Source organism: Salmo salar, chromosome 01 (genome assembly GCF_965601325.2).
Source record: "Salmo salar chromosome 01, fSalSal1, whole genome shotgun sequence".
Taxonomy (NCBI): domain Eukaryota; kingdom Metazoa; phylum Chordata; class Actinopteri; order Salmoniformes; family Salmonidae; genus Salmo; species Salmo salar.
This window is the reverse complement of record NC_138291.1, coordinates 96,626,760-96,654,599: the sequence shown is the minus strand read 5'-3', so window position 1 is coordinate 96,654,599 and position 27,840 is coordinate 96,626,760. Positions and strand designations below refer to the sequence as shown.

At 44.4% G+C, this 27,840-nt stretch overlaps 1 protein-coding gene across 1 annotated transcript in view; it reads left to right on the top strand.

Annotated features, from left to right (window-relative positions):
- The window catches only part of LOC106610613 (serine/threonine-protein kinase WNK4), a 136,408-nt gene that overhangs the window by 34,811 nt on the left and 73,757 nt on the right, over positions 1–27,840 (top strand). Inside the window, exons 3-5 of the mRNA XM_082970807.1 lie at positions 17,186–17,358; positions 17,662–17,882; positions 18,517–18,674. Of these exons, the coding sequence (XP_082826933.1) occupies positions 17,186–17,358; positions 17,662–17,882; positions 18,517–18,674 (552 nt within the window). The remainder of the gene's footprint in view (positions 1–17,185; positions 17,359–17,661; positions 17,883–18,516; positions 18,675–27,840) is intronic.

The following is a 27,840-nucleotide window of genomic DNA, read 5'->3' as shown; positions in this document are numbered from 1 at the left end:
TTTTCCACATTTTGTGGAGATAGCTATGCATTGACGCTCCCCATCGAACTTGACAGAGCTTGAGAGGATCTGCAGAGAAGAATGAGAGAAACTCCCCAAATACTGGTGTGCCAAGTGTGTATACCCAAGAAGACTCAAGGCTGTAATCGCTGCCAAAGGTGATTCAAAAAAGTACTGAGTAATTGGTCTGAATACTTATGTAAATGTGATATTTCAGTTTTTCCTATTTAATACATTTGCAAAAAATTCTATAAAACAATTTTTGCTTTGTCATTATCGGGTATTGCGTGTAGATTGATGAGGGGAAAAAATGATTTAATCAATTTTAGAATAAGGCTGTCATGTAACAAAACGTGGAAAAAGTCAAGTGGTTTGAACACTTTCCAAATGCACTGTACCTTGCTCACATTATATATGAACAGAGCATGGATTCATTATACCAGACAAAACAACATGGACTCACTACTTAGGGAAGTAATGGCTCAGTAGTGTTGGCAAACAGTTACCTGGACAGTGTCATGCAGGAGACTGAGGCTGCGTCACAAATGGCACCCTATTCCCTACATGGTGCAGTACTTTTAGAGCCTATGGGGCTGTGGTCAATAGTAGTGCCCTGTATAGGGAATAGGGTGCCATTTGGGACAGGCCCACTGTTACCTGGCCAGTACCATGCAGGAGACTCCTTAAATTCCAGTTTAAGAACTCTGTGTTCCTCTCAGGTCCTTAATGACTGGTGTAAGATGTAACCGTGAAGGAACATCACAGCCTGTTAAGTTTTCTGCTCCAGTACACTAAACACAGAATATTATTATTTATGTACCAAAACACTTGGGTTGAAAAAACATATAAACCTGTGTTTTTTACCTGCAGTAGCTCCGGAGGTGTAAGAAACCTCACATAACACATAACTTGTTTATTGAATTCTGACACAGTAGCCTCATGAAATTTGGTCTCTCAAGCCAGTGGAAATAGGTTACTAACAATAAGTGGCACACATACAGTGTTTTGAAGAATGGTAAAATAAAACATTTTGCTAACATTTTCCTCCTGTGTTTGCCAAGTATAGGCTCATTTTAGATTTCATAAGTTTGTGTGGCGTACTGTGGAGGGAAGGATATGGCTGGAGACAAAGCTGTGGTCGTTATTGTTTATTTTATTTCACCTTTATTTAACCAGGTAGGCTAGTTGAGAACAAGTTCTCATTTACAACTACGACCTGGCCAAGATAAAGCAAAGATCATCACAGCTAGCTAGCTGCCACCGAGTGGCCCAGCCCCGAAGCTTGATATGAGCCAGGCCCACCTCCCGGCTTACTCAGTGATCACTCTTCACCAACACAGCTAGAATCCACTACTCCACCGGATTCTTGCCGTAAGCTCTGAACCTGTCATAAGCGTCGTTGTAGGTAGTAGACCAAAACACAGCGGCTATATGAATCATCTTCTTTTATTGAAGGAAAAAACAAAACAAAACACTTACACGAAACAAACGACGAAAAACAACCACCCACAAACACAAGAGAAAATAAACCCATTTAAATATGGCCTCCAATTAGAGGCAACGACAACCAGCTTCCTCTAATTGTAGGTCGTTCCAAAACCCCAACATAGAAATAGAAAACCCAGATGTTCCTCAGGTGATGTGGAGGCTAACCCAGGCCCTGGGTGTCCCCAGGCACTCTCATTTGTTGACTTCTGTAACCGATAAAAGCCTTGGTTTCATGCATGTTAACATCAGAAGCCTCCTCCCTAAGTTTGTTTTACTCTCTGCTTTAGCACACTCCGCCAACCCTGATGTCCTCGCCGTGTCTGAATCCTGGCTTAGGAAAGCCACCAAATATTCTGAGATTTCCATCCCCAACTACAACATTTTCTGTCAAGATAGAACTGCCAAACGGGAAGGAGTTGCAATCTACTGCAGAGATAGCTTGCAAAGTTCTGTCATACTTTCCAGGTCTGTGCCCAAACAGTTCAAGCTTCTAATTTTAAAAATGAATCTCTAGAAATAAGTCTCTCACTGTTGCCGCCTGTTATAGACCCTCCTCAGCTCCCAGCTGTGCCCTGGACACCATATGTGAATTGATTGCCCCCCATATATCTTCAGAGTTCGTTCTGTTAGGTGACCTAAACTGGGATATGCTTAACCCCGCGGCAGTTCTACAATCTAAACTAGATGCCCACAATCTCACACAAATTATCAAGGAACCCACCAGGTACAACCCTAAATCCGTAAATATGGGCACCCTCATAGATATTATCATGACCAACTTGCCCTCCAAATACACCTCTGCTGTTTTCAATCAGGATCTCACCGATCACTGCCTCATTACCTGCATCCGCTATGGGTCCGCGGTCAAGCGACCACCCCTCATCACTGTCAAACGCTCCCTAAAACACTTCTGCGAGCAGGCCTTTCTAATCAGGATATTGACCTCATCCCGTCAGTCAATGATGCCTGGTCGTTCTTTAAAAGTAATTTCCTCACCATCTTAAATAAGCGTGCCCCTTTCAAAAAATGTAGAACTAAGAACAGATATAGCCCTTGGTTCACTCCAGACCTGAATGCCCTCGACCAGCACAAAAACATCCTGTGGCGGACTGCAATAGCATCGAATTGTCCCCGCGATATGCAACTTTTCAGGGAAGTCAGGAACAATACACACAGTCGGTCAGGAAAGCAAAGGCTAGCTTTTTCAAACAGAAATTTGCATCATGTAGCTCTAACTCCAAAAGGTTTTGGGACACTGTAAAGTCCATGGAGAACAAGAGCACCTCTTCCTAGCTACCCACTGCACTGAGGCTATGTAAATACTGTCACCACCGATAAATCCACGATAATCGAGAATTTCAATAAGCATTTCTCTACGGCTGGCCATGCTTTCCTAATGGCTACCCCAACCCCGGCCAACAGCTCCGCACCCCCCGCAGCTACTTGCCCAAGCCTCCCCAGCTTCTCTTTCACCCAAATCCAGATAGAAGATGTTCTGAAAGAGCTGCAAAACCTGGACCCATACAAATCAGCTGGGCTAGACAATCTGGACACTCTCTAAAATTATCCGCCCCCATTGTTGCAACCCCTATTACCAGTCTGTTTGACCTCTCTTTCGTATCGTCCGAGATCCCTAAAGATTGGAAAGCTGCCTCTGTCATCCCGCTGTTCAAAGGGGGTGACACTGTAGACCCAAACTGTTATAGACCTATATCCATCCTGCCCTTCTAAAGTCTTCGAAAGCCAAGTTAATAAACAGATCCCTGACCATTTCGAATCCCACCGTACCTTCTCCGCTGTGCAATCTGGTTTCCGAGCTAGTCATGGGTGCACCTCAGCCACGCTCAAGGTACTAAACGATATCATAACCGCCATCGATCAAAGATTGTACCGTGCAGCCGTCTTCATCGACCTGGCCAAGGCTTTTGACTCTGTCAATCACTGTATTCTTATCGGCAGACTCAACAGCCTTGGTTTCTCAAATGACTGCCATGCCTGGTTCACCAACTACTTCTCAGACAGAGTTAAATGTGTCAAATTAGAGGGCCTGTTGTCCGGACCTCTGGCAGTCTCTATGGGGGTACCACAGGGTTCAATTCTCAGGCCGACTCTTTTCTCTGTATATATCAACGATGTCGCTCCCTGATCCACCTCTATGCAGACGACACCATTCTGTATACATCTGGCCCTTCTTTGGACACTGTGTTAACAAACCTCCAAACGAGCTTCAATGCCATACAACACTCCTTCCGTGGCCTCCAACTGCTCTTAAATGCTAGTAAAACTAAATGCATGCTTTTCAACCATTCGCTGCCCGCACCCACCCGCCCGTCTAGCATCACTACTCTGGACGGTTCTGACTTATAATATGTGGACAACTACAAATACCTAGGGGTCTGGCTAGACTGTAAACTCTCCTTCCAGACTCATATTAAACATCTCCAATCCAAAATGAAATCTAGAATCGGCTTTCTATTTCACAACAAAGCCTTCTTCACTCATGCTGCCAAACATACCCTCATAAAACTGACTATCGTTCCGATCCTCGACTTCGGCGCTGTCATTTACAAAATAGCCTCCAACACTCTACATAGCAAACTGGATGCAGTCTATCACAGTGCCATCCGTTTTGTCACCAAAGCCCCATATACCACCCACCACTGCGACCTGTATGCTCTCGTTTGCTGACCCTCGCTACATATTCGTCGCCAGACCCACTGGCTCCAGGTCATCTGTAAGTCTTTGCTAAGTAAAGCTCCGCCTTATCTCAGCTCACTTGTCACGATAGCAACACCCACCCGTAGCACGCGCTCCAGCAGGTATATCTCACTGGTCATCCCCAAAGCCAACACCTACTTTGGCCACCTTTCCTTCCAGTTCTCTGCCTCCAATGACTGGAATGAATTGCAAAAATCGCTGAAGCTGGAGACTTATATTTCACTCACTAACTTTAAACATCAGCTATCTGAGCAGGTAACCGATCGCTGCAGCTGTACATAGCCCATCTGTAAATAGCCCATCCAATCTACCTACCTCATCCCCATATTGTTTTTATTTACTTTCTGCTCTTTTGCACACCAGTATTTCTTCACATCTATCATTCTAGTGTTAATTTGCTAAATTGTAATTATTTCGCTACTATGGCCTATTTATTGCCTTACCTCCTCACACCATTTGCACACACTGTATTTAGACTTTATTTTTTTTATTCTATTGTGTTATTGACTGTACGTTTGTTTATCCCATGTGTAACTCTGTGTTGTTGTTTGTGTCACACTGCTTTGCTTTATCTTGGCCTGGTCGCAGTTGTAAATGAGAACTTGTTCTCAACTAGCCTACCTGGTTAAATAAGGGTGAAATAAATGAGGGTGACCGTGTTTACGAATTTGGGGTTGTACCTGGTAGGTTCCTTGCTAATTTGTTTGAGATTGAGGGCATCTAGCTTAGATTGTAGGGTGGCTGGGTTGGTAAGCATATCCCAGTTTAGGTCACCTAACAGCACAAACTCTGAAGATAAGTGGGGGGGGGGCAATCAATTCGCATATGGAGTCCAGGGCACAACTGGGGGCTGAGGGGGGTCTATAGCAAGTGGAAACAGTAAGACTTATTTCTGGAAAGGTGGATTTTTAAAAGTAGAAGCTCGAACTGTTTGGGCACAGACCTGGATAGCATGACAGATCTCTGTAGACTATCTCTGCAGTAGATTGCGACCTGCCCTCTTTGGCAGTTCTATCTTGGCGGAAAATGTTGTAGTTTGGGATGGAAATTTCAGAATTTTTGGTGGCCTTCCTAAGCCAGGATTCAGACACGGCTAGGACATCAAGGTTGGGGGAGTGTGCTAAAGCAGTGAATGAAACAAGCTTAGTGAGGAGGTTTCTGATGTTAACATGCATGAAACCAAGGCTTTTACAGTTACAGAAGTCAACAAATGATAGCTCCTGGGGAATAGGTGTGGTACTGGCGTCTACAGGGCCTGGGTTAACCTCTACATCACCAGAAGGATCAGTTGAGGAGTAGATAAGGGTATGGCTAAAGGCTATAAGAACTGGATGTCTAGTACGTTGGGAAAAGAGAATAAAAGGAGCAGATTTCTGGGCGTGGTAGAATAGATTCAGGGCGTAACGTACAGACAAGGGCATGGTAGGATGTGAGTACAGTGGAGGTAAACCTAGGCCTTGAGTGATGATGAGAGAGGTTTCGTCTCTGGTGGGACCAGTTAAGCCAGATGAGGTCTCCGCATGTGTGGGGGGTGGGACAAAAGAACTATCTAATGCAAGGTGAGCGGGACTGAGGGCTCTACAGTGAAATAAAACTATAAGGACTAGCCGAGACAGCAGTAGACAAGGCATATTAACATTAGAGAGAGGCATAAAGCAATCACAGGTGTTGATCGGGAGAGCTAAGACAACAACGGGTAAATGGCGTTGAATGGGCAGAGCGGGTCAGTTAGGGACATGCAGGACCTGAGTTCGAGGCTGGGGCCGACATATAAACAAAATGAGGTACCATGTTATTGAAACAGTCCACGGGGCATCAGCTGTGTAGCCGAGTGATCATAGGGTCCAAAGAACAGCAATAGGTGAGTCAGTAGTCAGTACTGCGCTAGGCGAGTGGGAAACACGGCACTTAGAAACTACCGGGCTGGGGCAAGAAGATTATGTTTACATACTGCTGTACTCATCTCATATGTATATACTGTATTCTATTCTACTGTATTTAGTCAATGCCACTCTGACATTGCTTGTCCTAATATTTATATATTTCTTAATTCCATTATTTTACTTTTAGATTTGTGTATTGTTGTGAATTGTTAGCTATTACTGCACTGTTGGAGCTAGGAACACAAGCAATTCGCACACCCGCAATAACATCTGCTAAATATGTGTGTGACCAATACAATTTGATTTGTCTAGATTTTTGATTTGATTTGTAACGCAGACCCAGTTACCTCACAGGTCAGAGTGGTCATCAGGGCAGCATCAGCCCCACTCTAAACTAACCCCGGAGGATATAGACACATTAACCCCACTCTAAACTAATCCAGGAGGATATAGACACATTAACCCCACTCTAAACTAATCCAGGAGGATATAGACACATTAACCCTACTATAAACTAACCCAGGAGGATATAGACACATTAGCCCTACTATAAACTAACCCAGGAGGATATAGACACATTAACCCCACTCTAAACTAATCCAGGAGGATATAGACACATTAACCCCACTCTAAACTAACCCAGGAGGATATAGACACATTAGCCCTACTATAAACTAACCCAGGAGGATATAGACACATTAGCCCTACTATAAACTAACCCAGGAGGATATAGAGACAGAAGACTTGAGAGATCCTTCGCACACTTGATACCTGTACATGATTTTCACATCTCTGAGAATCCTGACTTGTTCCAGGATGGACATGACTAAGGAGTTACAATAAATCGTGCTTACTATTTTTTGGAAGCATGCCTTACATGAGACAAACATCTTATCAACTCTTGCCCCACAAATGAAGATTGGGAAGAGTTGCTAACATTGTTTTGAGAAATGAATGACTTTAAAAGATGATACAATGTTTTATGACACAATTATTTCAGTTCCAAGGCCAGTCAGTCAGGCACACATGCAGTTCTTCCTTTCACACACGTCTACTATCTAGCAAAACCTCCAACCAGGCCAAACTTCCAGGTCAACGGCAGCCTAAATAGGTCTGCAAAGGCTGCGTCCCAAATGGCACCATTTTCCCTGATTAGTGCACTACCTTTGACACTATATATAGGGAATGGGGTGCCATTTGGGATGCACTGGACCCTGGTCAAAATTAGTGCACTATATAGGGAATAGGGTGCCATTTGGGATGCACATGAAGACAGAAATCTAGAATCGGTGTCCGGCGTAGTCTTTTGCTTGTTTATTTAATTGCTTTAGGCGCCACTAAAGCGGGAGCCAGGTTTTCAGAGTGCTAACCCCGGTGAGAGAGAGAGAGGGCGGGCTGAATCTCCCCTATACCCCGCTACATTCATAGAACAGCTCAGGTTTTCCTTGGAAAGTATACACTGGTACCTCAGTTCCTCACACTGCAATGTCTGTCTGTCTCTCAGTGTATGTGTGTGCCACAGATCTCTATCTGAAGGAGCCTCTGGAGAGCATGTGGGACCTCCACATATTGTAGTGATGGGTTAAAGACACATAAAGAAGGAGAGAAACAAGATAACCGCTTTAACTGCTTAAGTTAGCCACAGCACTGGTACTGTATTCATTCTAGACCAAACATGCCATGATGTCTCCCCCACCCCTCTCAATTCAATTCAAGGAGCTTTATTGGCATGGAAAACATATGTTTACATTGTCAAAGCAAGTGAAATAGATAATAAACAAAAGTGAAATAAACAGTACAAGTGAACAGTAACCATTACACTCACAAAAGTTACAAAGGAATAGAGACATTTCAGGTGTTATATTATGTCTATATACAGTGTTGTAACGATGTGCAAATAGCTCAAGTACAAAAGGGAAAATAAATAAATATAGGTTGTATTTACAATGGTGTTTGTTCTTCACTGGTTGCCCTTTTCTTGTGGCAACATGTCACAAATATTGCTGCTGTGATGGCACACTGTGGTATTTCACCCAATAGATATGGGAGTTTTATCAAAATTGAATTTGTTTTCACATTCTTTGTGGGTCTATGTAATCTGAGGGAAATATGTGTCTCTAATATGGTCATACAGCTGGCAGGAGGTTAGGAAGTGCAGCTCAGTTTCTACCTAATTTTGTAGCAAGGCTATGCTTACTGAGTGTGTACATAGTCAAAGCTTTTCTTAATTTTGGGTCAGTCACAGTGGTCAGGTATTCTGCCACTGTGTACTCTCTTTTTAAGGCCAAATAGCATTCTAGATTGCTCAGTTTTTTTAATTATTTCTTTCCAATGTGTCAAGTAATTATCTTTTTGTTTTGTCATGATTTGATTGGGTCTAATTATGTTGCTGTCCTGGGGCTCTGTGGTATCTGTTTGTGTTGGTGAACAGAGCCCCAGGACCAGCTTGCTTAAGGGACTCTTCTCCAGGTTAATTTCTCTGTAGGGGAGGGCTTTGTTTTGGAAAGTTTGGGAATTTTGATAATCTCTCTCTCTCTTGCTGTCTCTCTGTCTTTTTCCATCTCTCTCTCTGTCTCTCTATTTTTACATCTCTCTCTCTCTGTCTTTCTCTTTCTCCTAACCTAGTCTTCCATATGCTGCACTCACACACACATCACTGCTTGCATTCTGAATGTTATATGAGGACAGTGTTATGTTCCTGACCTGTAAAGTAAATTCTACGCCTCCTTTAGTGCTGGGTTGGCTGTTGTCCATCCGTTTCCCAGTTGTCATATAGGGGTGCTGCTGATAAGCAGGAAGTTCTTAATACCAATAGTCCAACCATCAACACTGCTTATGTAACTGTGGAGGGAGTTGGCACAGGGTCATAATAGTTCCTGCAGCCTTTCCATGCAGATCCAGTGCTGTTATTGTACATTTGAAACGTCTAGAAGCAACAACGGCTCAGCTGCGAAGCGCGTAGTGTGTAAAAATCTTCTGTCCTCGGTGCAACACTCACTACCGAGTTCCAAACTGCCTCTGGAAGCAACGTCAGCACAAAAACTGTTTGTCGGGAGCTTCATGAATGGGTTTCTATGGCCAAGCAGCCGCACACAATCCTAAGATCACCATGCTTAATAAAATTCGCCGCCATTGGACTCTAGAGCAGTGAAACACTTTCTCTGGAGTGATGAATCACGCTTCACCATCTGGGTTTGGCGGATGCCAGGAACACGCTGCCTGCCCCAATGCATACTACCAACTGTGAAGTTTGGTTGAGGAGGAATAATTCCAGTGAAGGGAAATCTTAACGCTACTGTCACGACTTCCGCCGAAGTCGGCTCCTCTCCTTGTTCGGGCGGTGTTCGGCAGTCGACGTCACCGGCTTTCTAGCCATCGCCGCTCCATTTTTCATGTATCCATTTGTTTTGTCATGTTCCCTGCACACCTGGTTTTCATTCACCAATCAATTCATATGTATTTATTCCTCTGTTCCCCATCGTGTCTTTGTGTAGGATTGTTTGTGTTACGTGTATTTTGATATTGTGGATATTGTTACACGCATTACTATTTGTCTATGTTCCGTGTTTTGGGCACATTTATTGTTATTTTGTGCTGTCATTTTGACCGGAATAAAAAGTGTGCATGTTCACTACACTCTGCTCTCCTGCACCTGACTTCGCCTCCGATACACACTCCTAACAGCTACAGCATATAATGACATTCTAGACAGCTCTGTGCTTCCAACTTTGTGGAAACAGTTTGGGGAAGGCTCTTTCCTGTTTCAGCATGACAATGCCCCCGTGCACAAAGCGAGGTCCATACAGAAATGGTTTGTCAAGATCGGTGTGGAAGAACTTGAGCTTGCTTTGCTGCACTTGACCATATGACTGGACAATAATCAAGATAAGAGAAAACTAGAGCCTGCAGGACTTGCTTTTTGGAGTGAGAGCAGAGCATCTCTTTATAATGGACAGACCTCTCCCCATCTTTACAACCATTGAATCTATATGTTTTGACCATGACAGTTTGCAATCTAAGGTAACACCAATTAATTTAGTCTCCTCAACTTGTTCAACAGCCACACCATTCATTACCAGATTCAGCTGAGGTCTAGAACTTAGGGAATGATTTGTACCAAATACAATGCTCTTAGTTTTAGAGATGTTCAGGACCAGTTTATTACTGACCATCCATTCCAAAATAGTCTGCAACTCCATGTTAAGGGTTTCAGTGACTTCATTAGCTGTGGTTGCTAACACATATATGGTTAAATCATCAGCATACATGGACACACAGGCTTTGTTTAATGCCAGTGGCAGGTCATTGGTTAAAATAGAAAAGACTAGAGGGCCTAAAGAGCTGCCCTGCGGTACACCACACCCTACATGTTTGACATTAGAGAGGCTTCCATTAAAGTAAACCCTTTGAATTCTGTTAGATAGATAGCTCTGAATCCACAATATGGCAGATGTTGAAAAGCATAAAACATACGTTTTCTCAACAACAGGTTATGATCAATAATATCGAGGCTGCATTGAAATCTAACAGTACAGCTCCCACAATCTTCTTATATCAATGTATTTTAACCAATCATCAGTCATTTCTGTCAGTGCAGTACATGTTGAGTGCTGTTTTCTATAAGCATGCTGAAAGTTTGTTGTCAATTTGTTTACTGAGAAATAGCATTGTATTTGGTCAAACACATTTTTTCCAACAGTTTGCTAAGAGCTGGCAGCAAGCTGATAGGTCTGATGTTAGAACCAGTAAAGGCTGCTTTACCGCTCTTGGGTAGCGGAATGACTTTGGGTTCACTCCAGGCCTGAGGACAAAGACTTTTCTCTCGGCTCAGATTAAAGATATGACAGATAGGAGGGGCTATAAAGTCAGCTACCATCCTCAGTAGCGTTCCATTTAAGTTGTCAATGCCAGGTTTGTCATTATTGATAATTCCTCATCAATCCATGAAGCCTTAACAATTCTAACAGTCGGTTTCTTAACAAGTGCATGTTCATCAATAATTGGAAGAATCAATTTCATAAATTCATCAAGTGCAGCGTCTGGATGCTCCTTATTAATTACATCAGACCAACAAATATTTTTAACATCATCCACAGTCACAGCAAAATCTTTTGTATGATGCCTTATGCACTATTGTAGGCCCATCTTTGGCTTTCCTGGATATAGCCACTACATTGTGATCACTGCATCCAATGGGTGCGGATACAGCTTTAGAACAAAGTTCTACAGTATTAGTCACGTATACTCCCCCTCCCGCGCTCGAGGTCATCAGGCTGATCATTATTACGCACACCTGTCACCATCGTTATGCGCATCAGCGCCTCATCAGACTCACCTGGACACCTTCACCTTCCTGATTACTTTCCCTATATATGTCACTCCCTTTGGTTCTTTCCCTAGGCGTTATTGTTTCTGTTCCATTGTTTCATGTCTGTACGCTACTCTTGTTTTGTCCTTGTGTTATTTATTATTAAAAGTCACTCCCTGAACTTGCTTCCCGACTCCCAGCGTACACGTTACAGAATAATGCCTCACCAAATGGGAGCATCAGGGAGTGTTTGCTTGTTACTGTAGCATCCGGGTGTCACTACCGGAGCAACCGGGATGCCTCAGCTGGCTCGTCAGGCTTCCACGTGTCACGCGGAGTGGAACAGGTGAACATAAGAGCAGACTCAGACAAGGAGACTGGGATGAGGTAACCAAGGTATTAATTGAAAAACAGGGGGAAAATGGGGTGCAGGCCAAGGGAAGCTCGGGCAGAATGCAGGAAGCCAGGTGCGGAGGCTGAGGCTGGAGCGAGGGCAGTTGGGACTGGGTAAGCAGGTCCGGAGAGGAATCCAAGGACGCAGTGGAGTGGGTGTCCAGGACAGAGTAGCAGGACTGACTGGACGTGGGACTGGAGACAGGGGCCAAAGTCAGAGCGGGCAGAACTGTAGTGGAGAGGAAAACAGCGTCAGGCAAGGGAAAACAGGCATAACACGAAAACAGGATCTAAGCAGGAACAAACGGCTAAAAAACGCAGACTGATTGAGCAGGGATCTAGAAACGTGGAAGTGGCAGGGCTGAGTATTTGTAGAGGTCTTGATTATGGAACAGGTTGCAGCTGGTGGGGATCTGCTCTGCCTCCAGCACACCTGTCTCCTTCCACACAATCACACACACCCACACAGAGAGGAAGAGGGAGAGAGCACTGGGGGAGTGGCAGCAGGTTAGGGAGACACAGGATGAGAAGTAGAGGGCATGGCAGGAGCAGATGTAACACAATGCCTCAACCAGGTCGTCAGGTTTACAAGACCCGGTTGCCCCGTAAAGTGTCCGTTGCCGTGTCTACCGAGGACACCTCAGCTAGCTCATCAGGCTCCCATGCCTCAGCCGGTTCGTCAGGCTCCCAATGCCTCAGCTGGTTCATCAGCTCTCTGCACCTCAGCCGGCTCGTCAGGTCCCTGTGCCTCAGCTGGCTCGTCAGGTCCCTGTGCCTCAGCTGGCTCGTCAGGCCCCCGCGCCTCAGCCGGCTCGTCAGGTCCCCGTGCCTCAGCCGGCTCATCAGGCCCCCGCGCGTCAGCCAGTTCATCAGGTTCTCGCTCCTCAGCAGAAGCGATCTGCCTGCTCCTGGTCGCCGGGATCGTCTCTCTGGTCGACGTCCTGCGGGTGGAGCCGCTCGCCAGGGAAGGGGTACTGTCACGTATACTCCCCCTTCGGCGCTCGAGGTAGTCAGGCTGCTAATTTTTACGCACACCTGTCACCATCGTTACGCGCATCATCAGACTCACCTGGATGCCATCACCATCCTGATTACCTTCCCTATATATGTCACTCCCTTTGGTTCTTTCCCTAGGCGTAATTGTTTATGTTCCGTTGTTTCATGTCTGTACGCTACTCGTGTTTCTTGTTTTGTCCTTGTGTTATTTATTTATTAAAAGGCACTCCCTGAACTTGCTTCCCGACTCCCAGAGTACATGTTACAGTTAGTAAAAATGTGATCAATACATGTGGATGATCTTGTTCCTGTAGTGTTTGTAAACACCCTGATAGGTTGATTAGTAACCTGAACCAGATTACAGGCACTGGTTACAGTGAGAAGCTTCCTCTTGAGCGGACAGCTTGATGAAAACCAGTCAATATTCAGGTCCCCACGAAAGTAGACCTCTCTGTTTACATCACATACACTATCAAGCATTTCACAGATATTTTTTAGATACTGACAGTTAGCACTTGTTGGCCTATAGCAAGATCCAAAAAGAAAAGCCCTTATATGTGCCAGGTGAACCTGCAACCACAACACCTCAATAACACTTGAAATTATATCTTCTTTAAGCATTACAGGGATGTGGCTCTGAATAGCCCCCCCATAACCATTCCTGTTTCTTTTATAGATGGTATATCCTTGTATTGCTACTGCTGTATCATCAAATTAATTATCTTAGTGAGTCTCAGAAATAGCTAATATATTAATGTTATCTGATGTTAGCAAGTTTTTGATGTCATGAAACTAATTTCTAAGGCTGCATACAGAATATTAAAATGGGCTATTTTCAGCCCTTTCCCGGGTAGATTATCAGAGATAGATGTAATATGGAAAAGAGCAAACAAAAGAAGATCATTTAAAACAAAAAAATTCAGCAGTCCATTAATCAGTTGGTGTGTGTAAGTGTGTGTGCTGCGGGGTTGGCACTATGAACCCATAGGCTTTGCTCTCTCTCATCCCTTCCAGGCTTTTGGGAGGAAGGGTGGACAATGAGCCTGTCATAGCGGATGTAATACAATACGCTCTGGCAGCTTTCATGTGTGAGCACTTATTGTTGGTTTCTCTTTATGTTCAGACCAAGTTAAGTCTGTCATTTGTGTTGTATCAGTGTTAAATTCAACCATATAGTGATATTTATGTAATCTGGAAAGCATGTGATGACACATCATGTTTAAGTAGATTTGACATGGTTGTCAACATAAATTATCCTATTTTCAAATAAGGCACATCAAATCATCGTACAGAATTATCTGCAGCTTGTGTATATGTGTTTATGCTTAAACGGCATCATTACATCACTGTGCAATTAGTCCATGTCACACAACAAATTGATCCCGTGATAGCATAAAGTCAACACAATTGATGTTTTCACTTTTACTTTTGTTCTAAATTCACAGTAGGGAGCTGTCAAGGTTTCCAGGGCAGGCTGGTTGACCATGAGGCTAAATGCACGTACACACCACAGTGAGCTATACTGTAGAGGACCTTCAAGTTAAACAGGTCAGTCAGGTTGTCAGTCAGGTCAATCAGACCATAAGTCAGGTCGTCAATCAGGTCAGTCAGACCGTCAGTCAGGTCGTCAGTCAGACCGTCAGTCAGGTCGTCAGGTCAGTCAGGTCGTCAGTCAGGTCGTCAGTCAGGTCAGTCAGACCGTCAGTCAGGTCGTCAGTCAGACAGTCAGTCAGGTTGTCAGTCAGGTCGTCAGTCCGTCAATCAGGTCGTCAGTCCGTCAGTCAGGTCGTCAGTCAGACTGTCAGTCAGGTCGTCAGTCAGGTTGTCAGTCAGGTCAGTCAGACAGTCAGTCAGGTCGTCAGTCAGGTCGTCAGTCTGGTCATCAGTCAGGTCAGTCAGACTGTCAATCAGGTCGTCAGTCAGACCGTCAGTCAGGTCGTCAGTCCGTCAGTCAGACCATCAGTCAGGTCGTCAGTCAGGTCAGTCAGATCGTCTGTCAGACCGTCTATCAGACCATCAGTCAGGTCGTCAGTCAGGTCGTCGGGTCAGGCAGGTTGTCAGTCAGGTCGTCAGTCTGGTCATCAGTCAGGTCAGTCAGACTGTCAATCAGGTCGTCAGTCAGACCGTCAGTCAGGTCGTCAGTCAGGTCGTCAGTCAGACTGTCAGTCAGGTCGTCAGTCAGGTTGTCAGTCAGGTCGTCAGTCCGTCAATCAGGTCGTCAGTCCGTCAGTCAGGTCGTCAGTCAGACTGTCAGTCAGGTCGTCAGTCAGGTTGTCAGTCAGGTCGTCAGTCAGGTTGTCAGTCAGGTCAGTCAGACAGTCAGTCAGGTCGTCAGTCAGGTCGTCAGTCTGGTCATCAGTCAGGTCAGTCAGACTGTCAATCAGGTCGTCAGTCAGACCGTCAGTCAGGTCGTCAGTCAGGTCGTCAGTCAGACTGTCAGTCAGGTCGTCAGTCCGTCAATCAGGTCGTCAGTCCGTCAGTCAGGTCGTCAGTCAGGTCGTCAGTCAGGTCGTCAGTCAGGTCAGTCAGGTTGTCAGTCAGGTTGTCAGTCAGGTTGTCAGTCAGGTCAGTTAGACCGTCAGTCAGGTCGTCAGTCAGGTTGTCAGTCAGGTTGTCAGTCAGGTTGTCAATCAACAGGAGACATGGCCCTCTGCTCTGCACTAGGGTTATGATTAAACACACGTGTCCTAACACACAAACACACATACACACAAACGAATACGCATGTACCCAGATTTTCTGCAGCTGCAACTCAATGACATAGTCTTTACCATGCAGTGGATGTCATCTGTATGAAAACAGAGGCAGTGGAAGCACCCAATCAGATCAGAGAGGGATCATTGTTAGATTGTTAGATGTTTACTCAGAGTTTACCTTCAAGGACACTGAAGCTCAGTCTCCCATCAATACTGTAATCCTAACATACGAGTCCTAGAATGTATCGCCTGTAGTTGCATCATACTCCTGTCTCTGTTACACTAATTCTCCACATACAGTATACATACAAACTCCTTGGTCAAAAGTTATTTTATTCTTATTTAATTAGTGTTTGGCAGTTGATGGACGTTGGGGCTCCCCTCATGTACCTTGCTCTCTGAGATAGTCCAGATCCTAAAACAAGCCCTCCCATGCTTGATAGGGCTTGAAGTCCCAAATGGTACCCTATTCCCTAGTGCACTACATTTGACCAGGGAATTACCAAAACTAGTGCACTATAAAGGGAATATGGTGCCATTTGGGATGCAGACAGGGCCTGGTAACGTGAGCGTCAGCCCCCTTCTCTAAAGGGGAGGAAGGTATCGTGGTCAGGTAATTGTAAACATAAACATACCCTCCAACTGCCTGAATGCAGGATTCATGGTTGTAGAAGTTTAGAGGTCTCTCCAGAGTTTTCCGCCAGCTAGGCACCCACTGCAGCCTCCTGGCAGCTTTACTCAGAGACCAGAGACTGAATCAAGCCATTCATACCTCCCTCTGCACAAAAATTGATTTGTTCACCCACCTACTGTGACCCACCTACCCACTGTGATTATACTGTGACCCACCTACCCACTGTGATTATACTGTGACCCACCTACCCACTGTGATTATACTGTGACCCACCTACCCACTGTGATTATACTGTGACCCATCTACCCACTGTGATTATACTGTGACCCACCTACCCACTGTGATTATACTGTGACCCATCTACCCACTGTGATTATACTGTGACCCACCTACCCACTGTGATTATACTGTGACCCATCTACCCACTGTGATTATACTGTGACCCACCTACCCACTGTGATTATACTGTGACCCACCTACCCACTGTGATTATACTGTGACCCACCTCCCCACTGTGATTATACTGTGACCCACCTCCCAACTGTGATTATACTGTGACCCATCTACCCACTGTGATTATACTGTGACCCACCTCCCCACTGTGACCTCCCCACTGTGATTATACTGTGACCCACCTCCCCACTGTGATTATACTGTGTTTGGTAAAATTTCTCACAGCTATCGGAAACCTCCTCTCAAAATGTCTTGAAGTCACAGTTCAAGTTTTAAGAAAAATATGATTATGTAACACTGGAATGTGCTTCTCAAGATGGACGACCAACCTGGGATTTTTCACAAAAAAAACAAATTAGTACAGTAAAATATCTCCGTCAGTGGCTCTGTCTGTTCTCTCCCTGTAGGACACACACATTTTCATATTTTTCACACATCTTGATAAGCTTATTCATTCTGTATTGTGTGGTAATAAACAATAGTCATAAAGTCAGGCCTGAGGGCTGGGGGGTGTTCCCTGGCAATATGCTCTGCCCATAGAAATGGAATTCTAGAATGGTTCTGACTGTGTCGTATGTAAAAGTTCTAGAATATATCTATGTTGTGCTCCGTGCAGACGCGTAAGCTGACCAAGTTAGAGCGGCAGAGGTTCAGTGAGGAGGTGGAGATGCTGAAGGGCTTGCAGCACCCTAACATCGTCCGCTTCTACGACTCCTGGAAGGACAACTCCAAGGTCCTCAAGTGCATCCTGCTGGTCACCGAGCTCATGACCTCAGGCACCCTCAAAACGTGAGTTTGTCCTTCCTGCCCCAACCTGGCCTCAATCATCGTTGTAGTAGAGGAGACTGTTGTGCCTGTTTTGTCCCATTTGTTTTATTTCCTCTACAAATTCCTCCTAGCAAATTCATATCATTTCAATATTTTCTATATTATTTTCTATATTTTATCGTGATTATGGAATCTTGATAGAAAACAAGGGTGGATAAAAATAGTTTTCTATCTGAACTTCTGACAGTCCTCTCTGGTTTGGAATGTACTGGTCTGGCCTGTACTGTTTAGGTAATGCATCCTGATAACGTGTGTTTACTGCAGGTACCTGAAGAGGTTCAAGGAGATGAAGCTGAAGCTGCTGCAGCGTTGGAGTCGGCAGATCCTGAAGGGGCTCCACTTCCTCCATACCCGCACCCCTCCCATTATCCACAGGGACCTCAAGTGTGACAACATCTTCATCACCGGCCCCACTGGCTCCGTCAAGATAGGAGACTTGGGCCTGGCCACACTCAAAAGTGCCTCCTTTGCTAAAAGTGTCATTGGTGAGTGTATATGAGTTTATTAACTAATTGCAGTCATCTATTTTTATGGATTAATTTCATGTTTTGGGTTTTTCTAGTTTAGGGCCTTTGAGTGCTCTAACTATATAATCATTATTAGATCACTGTGCCACAGATTACAACCCTATGATGCATGTCCTGTGTAATCAAATGTCTCTTTCCTAGAGAAGATGTGTGTGTGTGTGCGTGTGTACATCTGTGTGTGTGTCACGACTTCCGCCGAAGTCGGTCCCTCTCCTTGTTCGGGCGGCGTTAGGCAGTCGACGTCACCGGCCTTCTAGCCATCGCTGATCCACTTTTCATTTTCCATTTGTTTTCTCTTTGCTTTACACACCTGATTTAAATTCCCCAATTACATGTTCATTATTTAACCCTCTGTTTTCCCCATGGTTTTTGTGCGTGTTTGTTTTATGTATTTCGGTCCTTTTGTGTGGGCTTGGTATTTACTACATGGAATGTATATTATTGAGTAAAGTTACTTTTATTACTCATCTCTGCTGTCCTGCGCCTGACTCCTCTGCACCAGCTACACCCAGATCGTTACAGTGTGTGTGTGTGTGTGTGTGTGTGTGTCTTCTTGTGACTGGTATTGACTTGTCTCTCTCCTCTCCTCCAGGTACCCCAGAGTTCATGGCTCCAGAGATGTACGAGGAGAAGTATGATGAAGCTGTGGACGTCTATGCCTTTGGGATGTGTATCCTGGAGATGGCCACCTCAGAGTACCCCTACTCCGAGTGTCAGAACGCAGCCCAGATCTACCGCAAAGTCACCAGCGTGAGTGGAAATATATATGCCATTAGGCAGACCCTTTTATCCAAAGTGACTTACAGGAGTGCATGCATAAACTTTTCAAAAAAGGATTCCAAAAGGGTTCTTCAGGTGTCCCCATAGGAGAACCTTTTTTGGTTCCAGGTAGAACCAATCCTTTTTTTCCCTAAGAGTGTACATTTTGGTATGGGTGGCCCCAGGGGGACTCAAACTCAAAACCCTGTTGTTGCAATGCTCTGCCATGCTCTACAATCCTGCAACACAGGACCATGGTCCTACATAGACTGGGACTCTCCTCTCTCCATGCAGGGTTAGTCAATAACGTAATTGTGCACACCTGTTCACTCTCTTCCTCTTGCACCATGGAAGAGAGAAAATAACCCTATGAATGTCCTAGATGTCTGGAGGAAGGGAAAAGTCTACACGGGTTTCCTTGGGATGTCCGAACTTTGATGTCACCCCATTGAAGTTGATATTTAAAAGTTAAGGTAAGGGTTAGGTAAGGGTTGGGTTTAATGTTAACCTCTATGGGCTAGGTGGGACGCTTGCGTCCCACCTACGTAACAGCCACTGGCAGCCTGTGGCGCGATTTTCAAAACGTTAAAAATCCTATTACTTCAATTTCTCAAACATATGACTATTTTACAGCTATTTAAAGACAAGACTCTCATTAATCTAACCACACTGTCCGATTTCAAAAAGGCTTTACAACGAAAGCAAAACATTAGATTATGTCAGCAGAGTACCAAGCCAGAAATAATCAGACACCCATTTTTCAAGCCAGCATATAATGTCACCAAAACCCAGAAGACAGCTAAATGCAGCACTCACCTTTGATGATCTTCATCAGATGACAACCCTAGGACATTATGTTATACAATACATGCATGTTTTGTTCAATCAAGTTCATATTTATATCAAAAACCAGCTTTTTACATTAGCATGTGACGTTCAGAACTAGCATACCCCCCGCAAACTTCCGGGGAATTCGCTAACATTTTACTAAATTACTCACGATAAACGTTCACAAAAAGCATAACAATTATTTTAAGAATTATAGATACAGACCTCCTCTATGCACTCGATATGTCCGATTTTAAAATAGCTTTTTGGTGAAAGCACATTTTGCAATATTCTAAGTACATAGCCCAGGCATCACGGGCTCGCTATTTAGACACCCGGCAAGTTTAGCACTCACCATAATCATATTTACTATTATAAAAGTTTGATTACCTTTTGTTGTCTTCGTCAGAATGCACACCCAGGACTGCTACTTCAATAACAAATGTTGGTTTGGTCCAAAATAATCCATCGTTATATCCGAATAGCGGCGTTTTGTTCGTGCGTTCCAGACACTATCCGAAATAGTAAAGAAGTGTCGCGCGCATGGCGCAATTCGTGACAATAAAATTCTAAATATTCCATTACCGTACTTCGAAGCATGTCAACCGCTGTTTAAAATCAATTTTTACGACATTTTTCTCGTAGAAAAGCGATAATATTCCGACAGGGAATCTCCTTTTCGGCAAACAGAGGAAAAAATCCCAAAGGCGGGGGCGGTCGGGTCACGCGCATAAGCCCAGTGTCCCTTGATCGGCCACTTGAGAAAGGCGATAATGTGTTTCAGCCTGGGGCTGGAATGACGACATTCTGTTTTTTCCCGGGCTCTGAACGCCTATGGACGACGTGGGAAGTGTCACGTTAGAGCAGAGATCCTTAGTAAATGATAGAGATGGAAAAGAAGTTCAAGAAATGGTCAGACAGGCCACTTCCTGTAAAGGAATCTCTCAGGTTTTGACCTGCCATTTGAGTTCTGTTATACTCACAGACACCATTCAAACAGTTTTAGAAAATGTAGGGTGTTTTCTATCCATATGTAATAAGTATATGCATATTCTAGTTACTGGGTAGGAGTGGTAACCAGATTAAATCGGGTATGTTTTTTATCCAGCCGTGTCAATACTGCCCCCTAGCCCTAACAGGTTTTAAGGTAAGGACGTCCCAAGGATTCTGGATTGCACTAACCCTGGAAGAAGTCTTGATGTTAGACTCCACTCTCCAGATGGAACTGAGGTGGCCATCTCCAGGATACACGTCCCTAAGGCCACAGCTGCATCATACTTCTCCTCATACACCAATTTATGAAAGCACCATTTTTTTTAAATTCATTTAAAGCTGTGTTCATTACCATGTTGTAGCCTTACCACCATCTCTATTCTCATCTGCAATTTTGACTCATAATATCTGATATTTAACTCAGAGATTCTGCGCTCGTTCTACGCTTCTACCTTTCCACAGATCTGACTGGATGCTCACACTCAACATGAGCTCTATTAGAAGATTCCATTTCCTACAGACCATGATGACATGGTGCTAGTTACCAGGGAGACAGATGACATGGTGCTGGTTACCAGGGAGACAGATGACATGGTGCTAGTTACCAGGGAGACAGATGACATGGTGCTGGTTACCAGAGAGACAGATGACATGGTGCTGGTTATCAGGGAGACAGATGACATGGTGCTGGTTATCAGGGAGACAGATGACATGGTGCTGGTTATCAGGGAGACAGATGACATGGTGCTGGTTATCAGGGAGACAGATGACATGGTGCTGGTTATCAGCGAGACAGATGACATGGTGCTGGTTACCAGCGAGACAGATGACATGGTGCTGGTTATCAGGGAGACAGATGACATGGTGCTGGTTATCAGCGAGACAGATGACATGGTGCTGGTTATCAGCGAGACAGATGGCATGGTGCTGGTTACCAGGGAGACAGATGACATGGTGCTGGTTACCAGCGAGACAGATGGCATGGTGCTGGTTATCAGCGAGACAGATGGCATGGTGCTGGTTACCAGGGAGACAGATGACATGGTGCTGGTTACCAAGGAGACAGATGACATGGTGCTGGTTACCAGGGAGACAGATGGCATGGTGCTGGTTACCAGGGAGACAGATGACATGGTGCTGGTTACCAGGGAGACAGATGACATGGTGCTGGTTCCCAGGGAGACAGATTACGTGGTGCTGGTTACCATGGTGAGAGAGAGATTACCTTTTCAGAGCAGCTCATAATAAAGACATTTCTAACTGACTCTGATTCCAACATATTATCAGACATTTAATAGCAGATGAAACATATCATAGTACTTAAAGACCTCTCCCTTCCACCAGAGAGATGCAGCTAAAGGTGCCTTCAGAAAGCAGTCACACCCCTTCACTTTTTCTACATGTTGTTCTGTTACAGCCTGAATTTACAATGGATTAAATTCAGATGTTGTGTCACTGATCAATACATAATAAAATATTACAAATAAATAGGACATGAAAAGCTGTAATGTCTTGAGTCAATAAGTATTCAACCCCTTTGTTAAGGGATGCCTAAATACGTTCAGGAGTAAACGTGCTTAACAAATAATAACATAACAAGTTGCATTCTATGTTCAATAATAGTGTTTAACATCATTTCTTCAGAGATGACTACCCCATCTCTGTACCCCACACATACAGATAATTATAAGGTCTCTCAATCGAGTAGTGAATTTCAAGCACAGATTCAACCACAAAGACCAGGGATGTTTTTCAATGCCTTGTAAAGAAGGGCACCGATTGGTAGATGTGAGCATGGTGAAGTTATATATTAAGCTTTAAAACAGTTAGAGTTCAATGGTTGTGATATGAAAAAACTGAGGATGGTCAGGGATGTGTTGATGAGGGAAGTGAGGAATGGGAGATGAGTCACTCAGCCAAGGATCAGGAGGAGAGGGCCGAGCTGGGCAGGAAGAAAGGGGACAGTGCGAGTCATAGGATGTTGGAAGAGGAGAGTAAGGTTGAAGAGGCAGAATCAGGAGACAGGAGGGAGAAGGATTTAACAGAAGGGAAAGAGTAGTGGGAGAGAGCGAGACAAGATTGTGATGGCGCATGCCCATCTGAGTGGTTAGGGATGGAGGAAAGGGAGACAGAAAAGCAAACAAAGTAGTGATCAGAGACCTGAAGGGGGTTGCAGTGAGATTAGTAGGCAAACAGCCTCTAGTAAAGATGAGGTCACGCATATTGCCTGCCTTGTGAGTGGGAGGGGACTGGGAAAGGGTAAGGTCAAGAGAGCCAAGGAGGGGAAAGAGAGTGTTGGAAAGAAATTAATTGAAGGCAAGCGTCAGGAGGGTGAAGTCGTCAAGTACGTATATTGGTGAGCCATTATAAGGAAATTAGCTTATCAAGGTTCAAGCTCATTGAGGAACTCTAAGGGAACCTAGTGGGCAATATATGACAATGTTAAGCTTGAGTGGACAAGTGACAGCATGAAATTCACTTAGGAGAAATGAGTAGCCCTGTGCCATCACCGCGATGACCAAATGTTCTCGGACTATGAGGAAAATGTATTCAGATGGAGAGAGCAGCAGTGTTCTCTGGGGTGATCCATGTCTCTGTCAGGGCCAAAAAGTCAAGGGACTGAAGGGCAGCTAGAGCAGAGATGAATTTGGCGTTCTTGAATGCATATCGGCAGTTCCAAACGCTGCCACGGAGCAGGAATTCCACATGGGTTGTGCGCGCAGGGTATACGCTCCCCACCCCCGACCAAGTGTCCGTAAAGCCTACAGAGAGAGAAGCCAACAGGTATAGAAAACACACATATAGTTGACAAAAGAGCAAACTGAGATGTGAAAATAACTATGTAAAATACTCAAGTGAACGAGTGGTGTGGAGCTTTACTCTCTTTCCTTTCTCGAACAACTCGACGGAACAACTCGGCAGAACCGTCTTTGTTTCGGCGACGGTCTTAGATTTGGAACACAATTGCCACCGCTGAGAAAACAGGGGAGACTAAAGTACTAACACTAATTGCTAATTGCCTTGCAAAGTTGAAGAGCAAACCTCCTGGTACTAATTGCTGATTGCCTAGGAAAGGAGAAACCACTCCCCCTCCAATACAGCCACTGTTTACGAAAACAACAACAGTCACAAATTGCCTTGCCCCTTAATCTTAGTTGATGTGTCAACAATCGTCTGCAAGTTAATAGCAGTCAGCAGTTCACACACCAAGTAGACTACTGGGAAGAAGGCAGCACTAGTTAGCAACAAGACAGTATTAGACAACAACAGAAGACAAAAGTTATACTTATCACTGCTGGAGATATCAGGAGTCCTCTAGCTATAGAATGAAGTACTGGGAGACAAATTAACCTTTCAGAAGTACAATAACTTAAAACACAAGGCCAAATCTACACAGGAGTTGCTTACCAAGACGACATTGAATGTCCCTGAGTGGTCTACTTACAGTTTTGACTTAAATCTACTTGAAAATCTACGGCAAGACTTGAAAATGGCTTTCTTGCAATGATCAACAACCAACTTGACAGAACTTGAATAATTTAAAAAAGAATAATGGGCGAATGTGGTACAAGAGACTTACCCAACAAGAGTCACAGCTGTAAACGCTGCTAAAGGTGTTTCTAACATGTATTGACTCAAGATACATTATTGTTTTGTTTTTCATAATTTTTGAATAAATGTTAGAATTTGTCTTCCACTTTCACATTACAAACTATTTTGTGTAGATCGTTAAAAAAAGACAAATACATTTAAATCCCACTTTGAAACACAATAAAATTTGGAAAATGTCAAGGGGTGTCAATACTTTCTTAAGGCACTGTATGTAGGTCTTCGGGAAAGAGTTCAGTTTAAAGCCAAGTCCATGATTACATTTACACCTGATTGCTGGATCAAAGTCCATGGCTATGTCCATGGACTTTGTGCATTTGGAAAGTATTCTGAACCCTTGATTTTTTCAAGTTACAGCCTTATTCTAAAATGTATAAAATAAATAGAAATTGTCATCAATCTACACACAATACCCCATAATGAAAAAGCCAAAACAGTTTTTTTGTATTAAAAATAAAAAACAGGTACCTTATTTAAAAAAATATATATATTTCACCTTTATTTAACAAGGTAGGCTAGATGAGAACAAATTCTCATTTACAACTACGACCTGGCCAAGATAAAGCAAAGCAGTGTGACACAAACAACAACACAGAGTTACACATAAAATAAACAAACATACAGGCAATAATACAATACAAAAAGTCTATTAACAGTGTGTGCAAATGAGGTAGGATAAGGGAGATAAGGCAATAAATAGGCCATAGTGGCGAAATAATTACAATATAGCAATTAAACACTGGAGTGATAGATGTGCAGAAGATGAGTGTGCAAGTAGAGATACTGGGGTGCAAAGGAGAAAAATACATAAAATAAATAACAGTATGGGGATGAGGTAGTTGGATGGGCTATTTACAGATGGGCTATGTACAGGTGCAGTGATCTGTGAGCTGCTCTGACAGCTGGTGCTTAAAGTTAGTGTGGGAGATATGAGTCTCCAGCTTCAGTGATTTTTGCAGTTCGTTCCAGTCATTGGCAGCAGAGAACTGGAAGGAAAGGCGGCCAAAGGATGAATTGGCTTTGGGGGTAAAATATACCTGCTGGAGCGCGTGCTACGGGTGGGTGCTGCTATGGTGACCAGTGAGCTGAGATAAGGCGGGGCTTTACCTAGCAAAGACTTATAGATGACCTGGAGCCAGTGGGTTTGGCGACAAATATGAAGCGAGGGCCAGCCAACGAGAGCATACAGGTCGCAGTGGTGGGTAGTATATGGGGCTTTGGTGACAAAATGGATGGCACTGTGATAGACTGCATCCAGTTTCTTGAGTAGAGTGTTGGAGGCTATTTTGTAAATTACAGTACAATAGTCAGTTTTACGAGGGTATATTTGGCAGCATGAGTGAAGGATGCTTTGTTGCAAAATAGGAAGCCGATTCTAGATTTAATTTTGGATTGGAGATGCTTAATGTGAGTCTGGAAGGAGAGTTTACAGTCTAACCAGACACCTAGGTATTTGTAGTTGTCCACATATTCTAAGTCAGAACCATCCAGAGTAGTGATGCTAGACGGGCGGGCAGGTGTTGGCAGTGATCGGTTGAAGAGCATGCATTTAGTTTTACTTGCATTTAAAAGCAGTTGGAGGCCACGGAAGGAGAGTTGTATGGCATTGAAGCTCGGCTGGAGGGTTGTTAACACAGTGTCCAAAGAAGTATACAGAATGGTGTCGTCTGCGTAGAGGTGGATCAGAGAATCACCAGCAGCAAGAGCGACATCATTGATGTATACAGAGAAAAGAGTCGGCCCGAGGATTGAACCCTGTGGCACCCCCAGAGACTGACAACAGGCTCTCTGATTTGACACACTGAACTCTGTCTGAGAAGTAGTTGGTGAACCAGGCGAGGCAGTCATTTGAGAAACCAAGGCTGTTGAGTCTGCCGATAAGAATATGGTGATTGACCCGAGTCGAAAGCCTTGGCCAGGTCAATTAATACATTTGCACAATTTTGTCTCTTATCGATGGCGGTTACGATATCGTTTAGGACCTTGAGTTTGGCTGAGGTGCACCCATGACCAGCTCGGAAACCAGATTGCATAGCGGAGAAGGTACGGTGGTATTCGAAATGGTCGGTGATCTGTTTGTTAACTTGACTTTCGAAGACCTTAGAAAGGCAGGGTAGGATAGATATAGGTCTGTAGCAGTTTGGGTCTAGAGTGTATCCCCCTTTGAAGAGGGGGATGACCGCGGCAGCTTTCCAATCTTTGGGGATCTCAGACGATACGAAAGAAGGGTTGAACAGGCTAGTAATAGGGGTTGCAACAATTTCGGCGGATAACATTAGAAAGAGAGGGCCCAGATTGTCTAGCCCGGCTGATTTGTAGGGGTCCAGATTTTGCCGCTCTTTCAGAACATCAGCTATCTGGATTTGGGTGAAGGAGAAATGGGGGAGGCTTGGGCAAGTTGCTGTGGGGGGTGCAGGGCTGTTGACCAGAGTAGGGGTAGCCAGGTGGAAAGCATGGCCAGCCGTAGAAAAATGCTTATCGAAATTCTCAATTATCGTGGATTTATCGGTGGTGACAGTGTTTCCTAGCCTCAGTGCAGTGGACAGCTGGGAGGAGGTGCTCTTATTCTCCATGGACTTGACAGTGTCCCAGAACCTTTTGGAGTTTGTGCTACAGGATGCAAATTTCTGTTTGAAAAAGCTAGCCTTTGCTTTCCTGACTGCCTGTGTATATTGGTTCCTAACTTCCCTGAAAAGTTGCATATCGCGGGGGCTATTCGATGCTAATGCAGTACTCCACAGGATGTTTTTGTGTTGGTCAAGTGCAGTCAAGTCTGGAGTGAACCAAGGGCTATATCTGTTGCTGGTTCTACATTTTTTGAACGGGGCATGCTTATTTAAGATGGTGAGGAAAGCACTTTTAAAGAATAACCAGGCATCCTCAACTGACGGAATGAGGTCAATATCCTTCCAGGATACCCGGGCCAGGTCGATTAGAAAGGCCTGCTTGCTGAAGTGTTTTAGGGAGCATTTGACAGTGATAAGGGGTTGTTGTTTGACCGCAGACCCATTACGGACACAGGCAATGAGGCAGTGATCACTGATATCCTGGTTGAAGACAGCAGAGGTGTATTTGGAGGGCTGGTTGGTTAGGATGATATCTACGAGGGTGCCCATGTTTACGGATTTGGGGTTGTACCTGGTAGGTTCATTGATCATTTGTGTGAGATTGAGGGCATCAAGCTTAGATTGTAGGATGGCCGGGGTGTTCAGCATGTCCCAGTTTAGGTCACCTAACAGCACGAGCTCTGAGGATAGATGGGGGGCAATCAATTCACATATGGTGTCCAGCTGGGGGCAGAGGTGCTCTATAGCAAGCGGCAACGGTGAGAGACTTGTTTCTGGAAAGGTGGATTTATAAAAGTAGAAGCTCAAATTGTTTGGGCACAGACCTGGATAGTAAAACAGAACTCTGCAGGCTATCTCTGCAGTAGATTGCAAACCGCCCCCTTTGGCAGTTCTATCTTGTTGGAAAATGTTATAGTTAGGGATGGACATTTCTGGGTTTTTCGTGGTCTTCCTAAGCCAGGATCCAGACACAGCTAGGACATCCGGGTTGGCAGAGTGTGCTAAAGCAGTGAATAAAACAAACTTCTATTGTTAACATGCAAAACTAGTCGTCTAGTACGTTCGGAACAGAGAGTAAAAGGAGCAGGTTCCTTGGCACGGTAGAATAGATTCAAGGAATAATGTACAGTACAGACAAAGGTATGGTAGGATGTGAATAC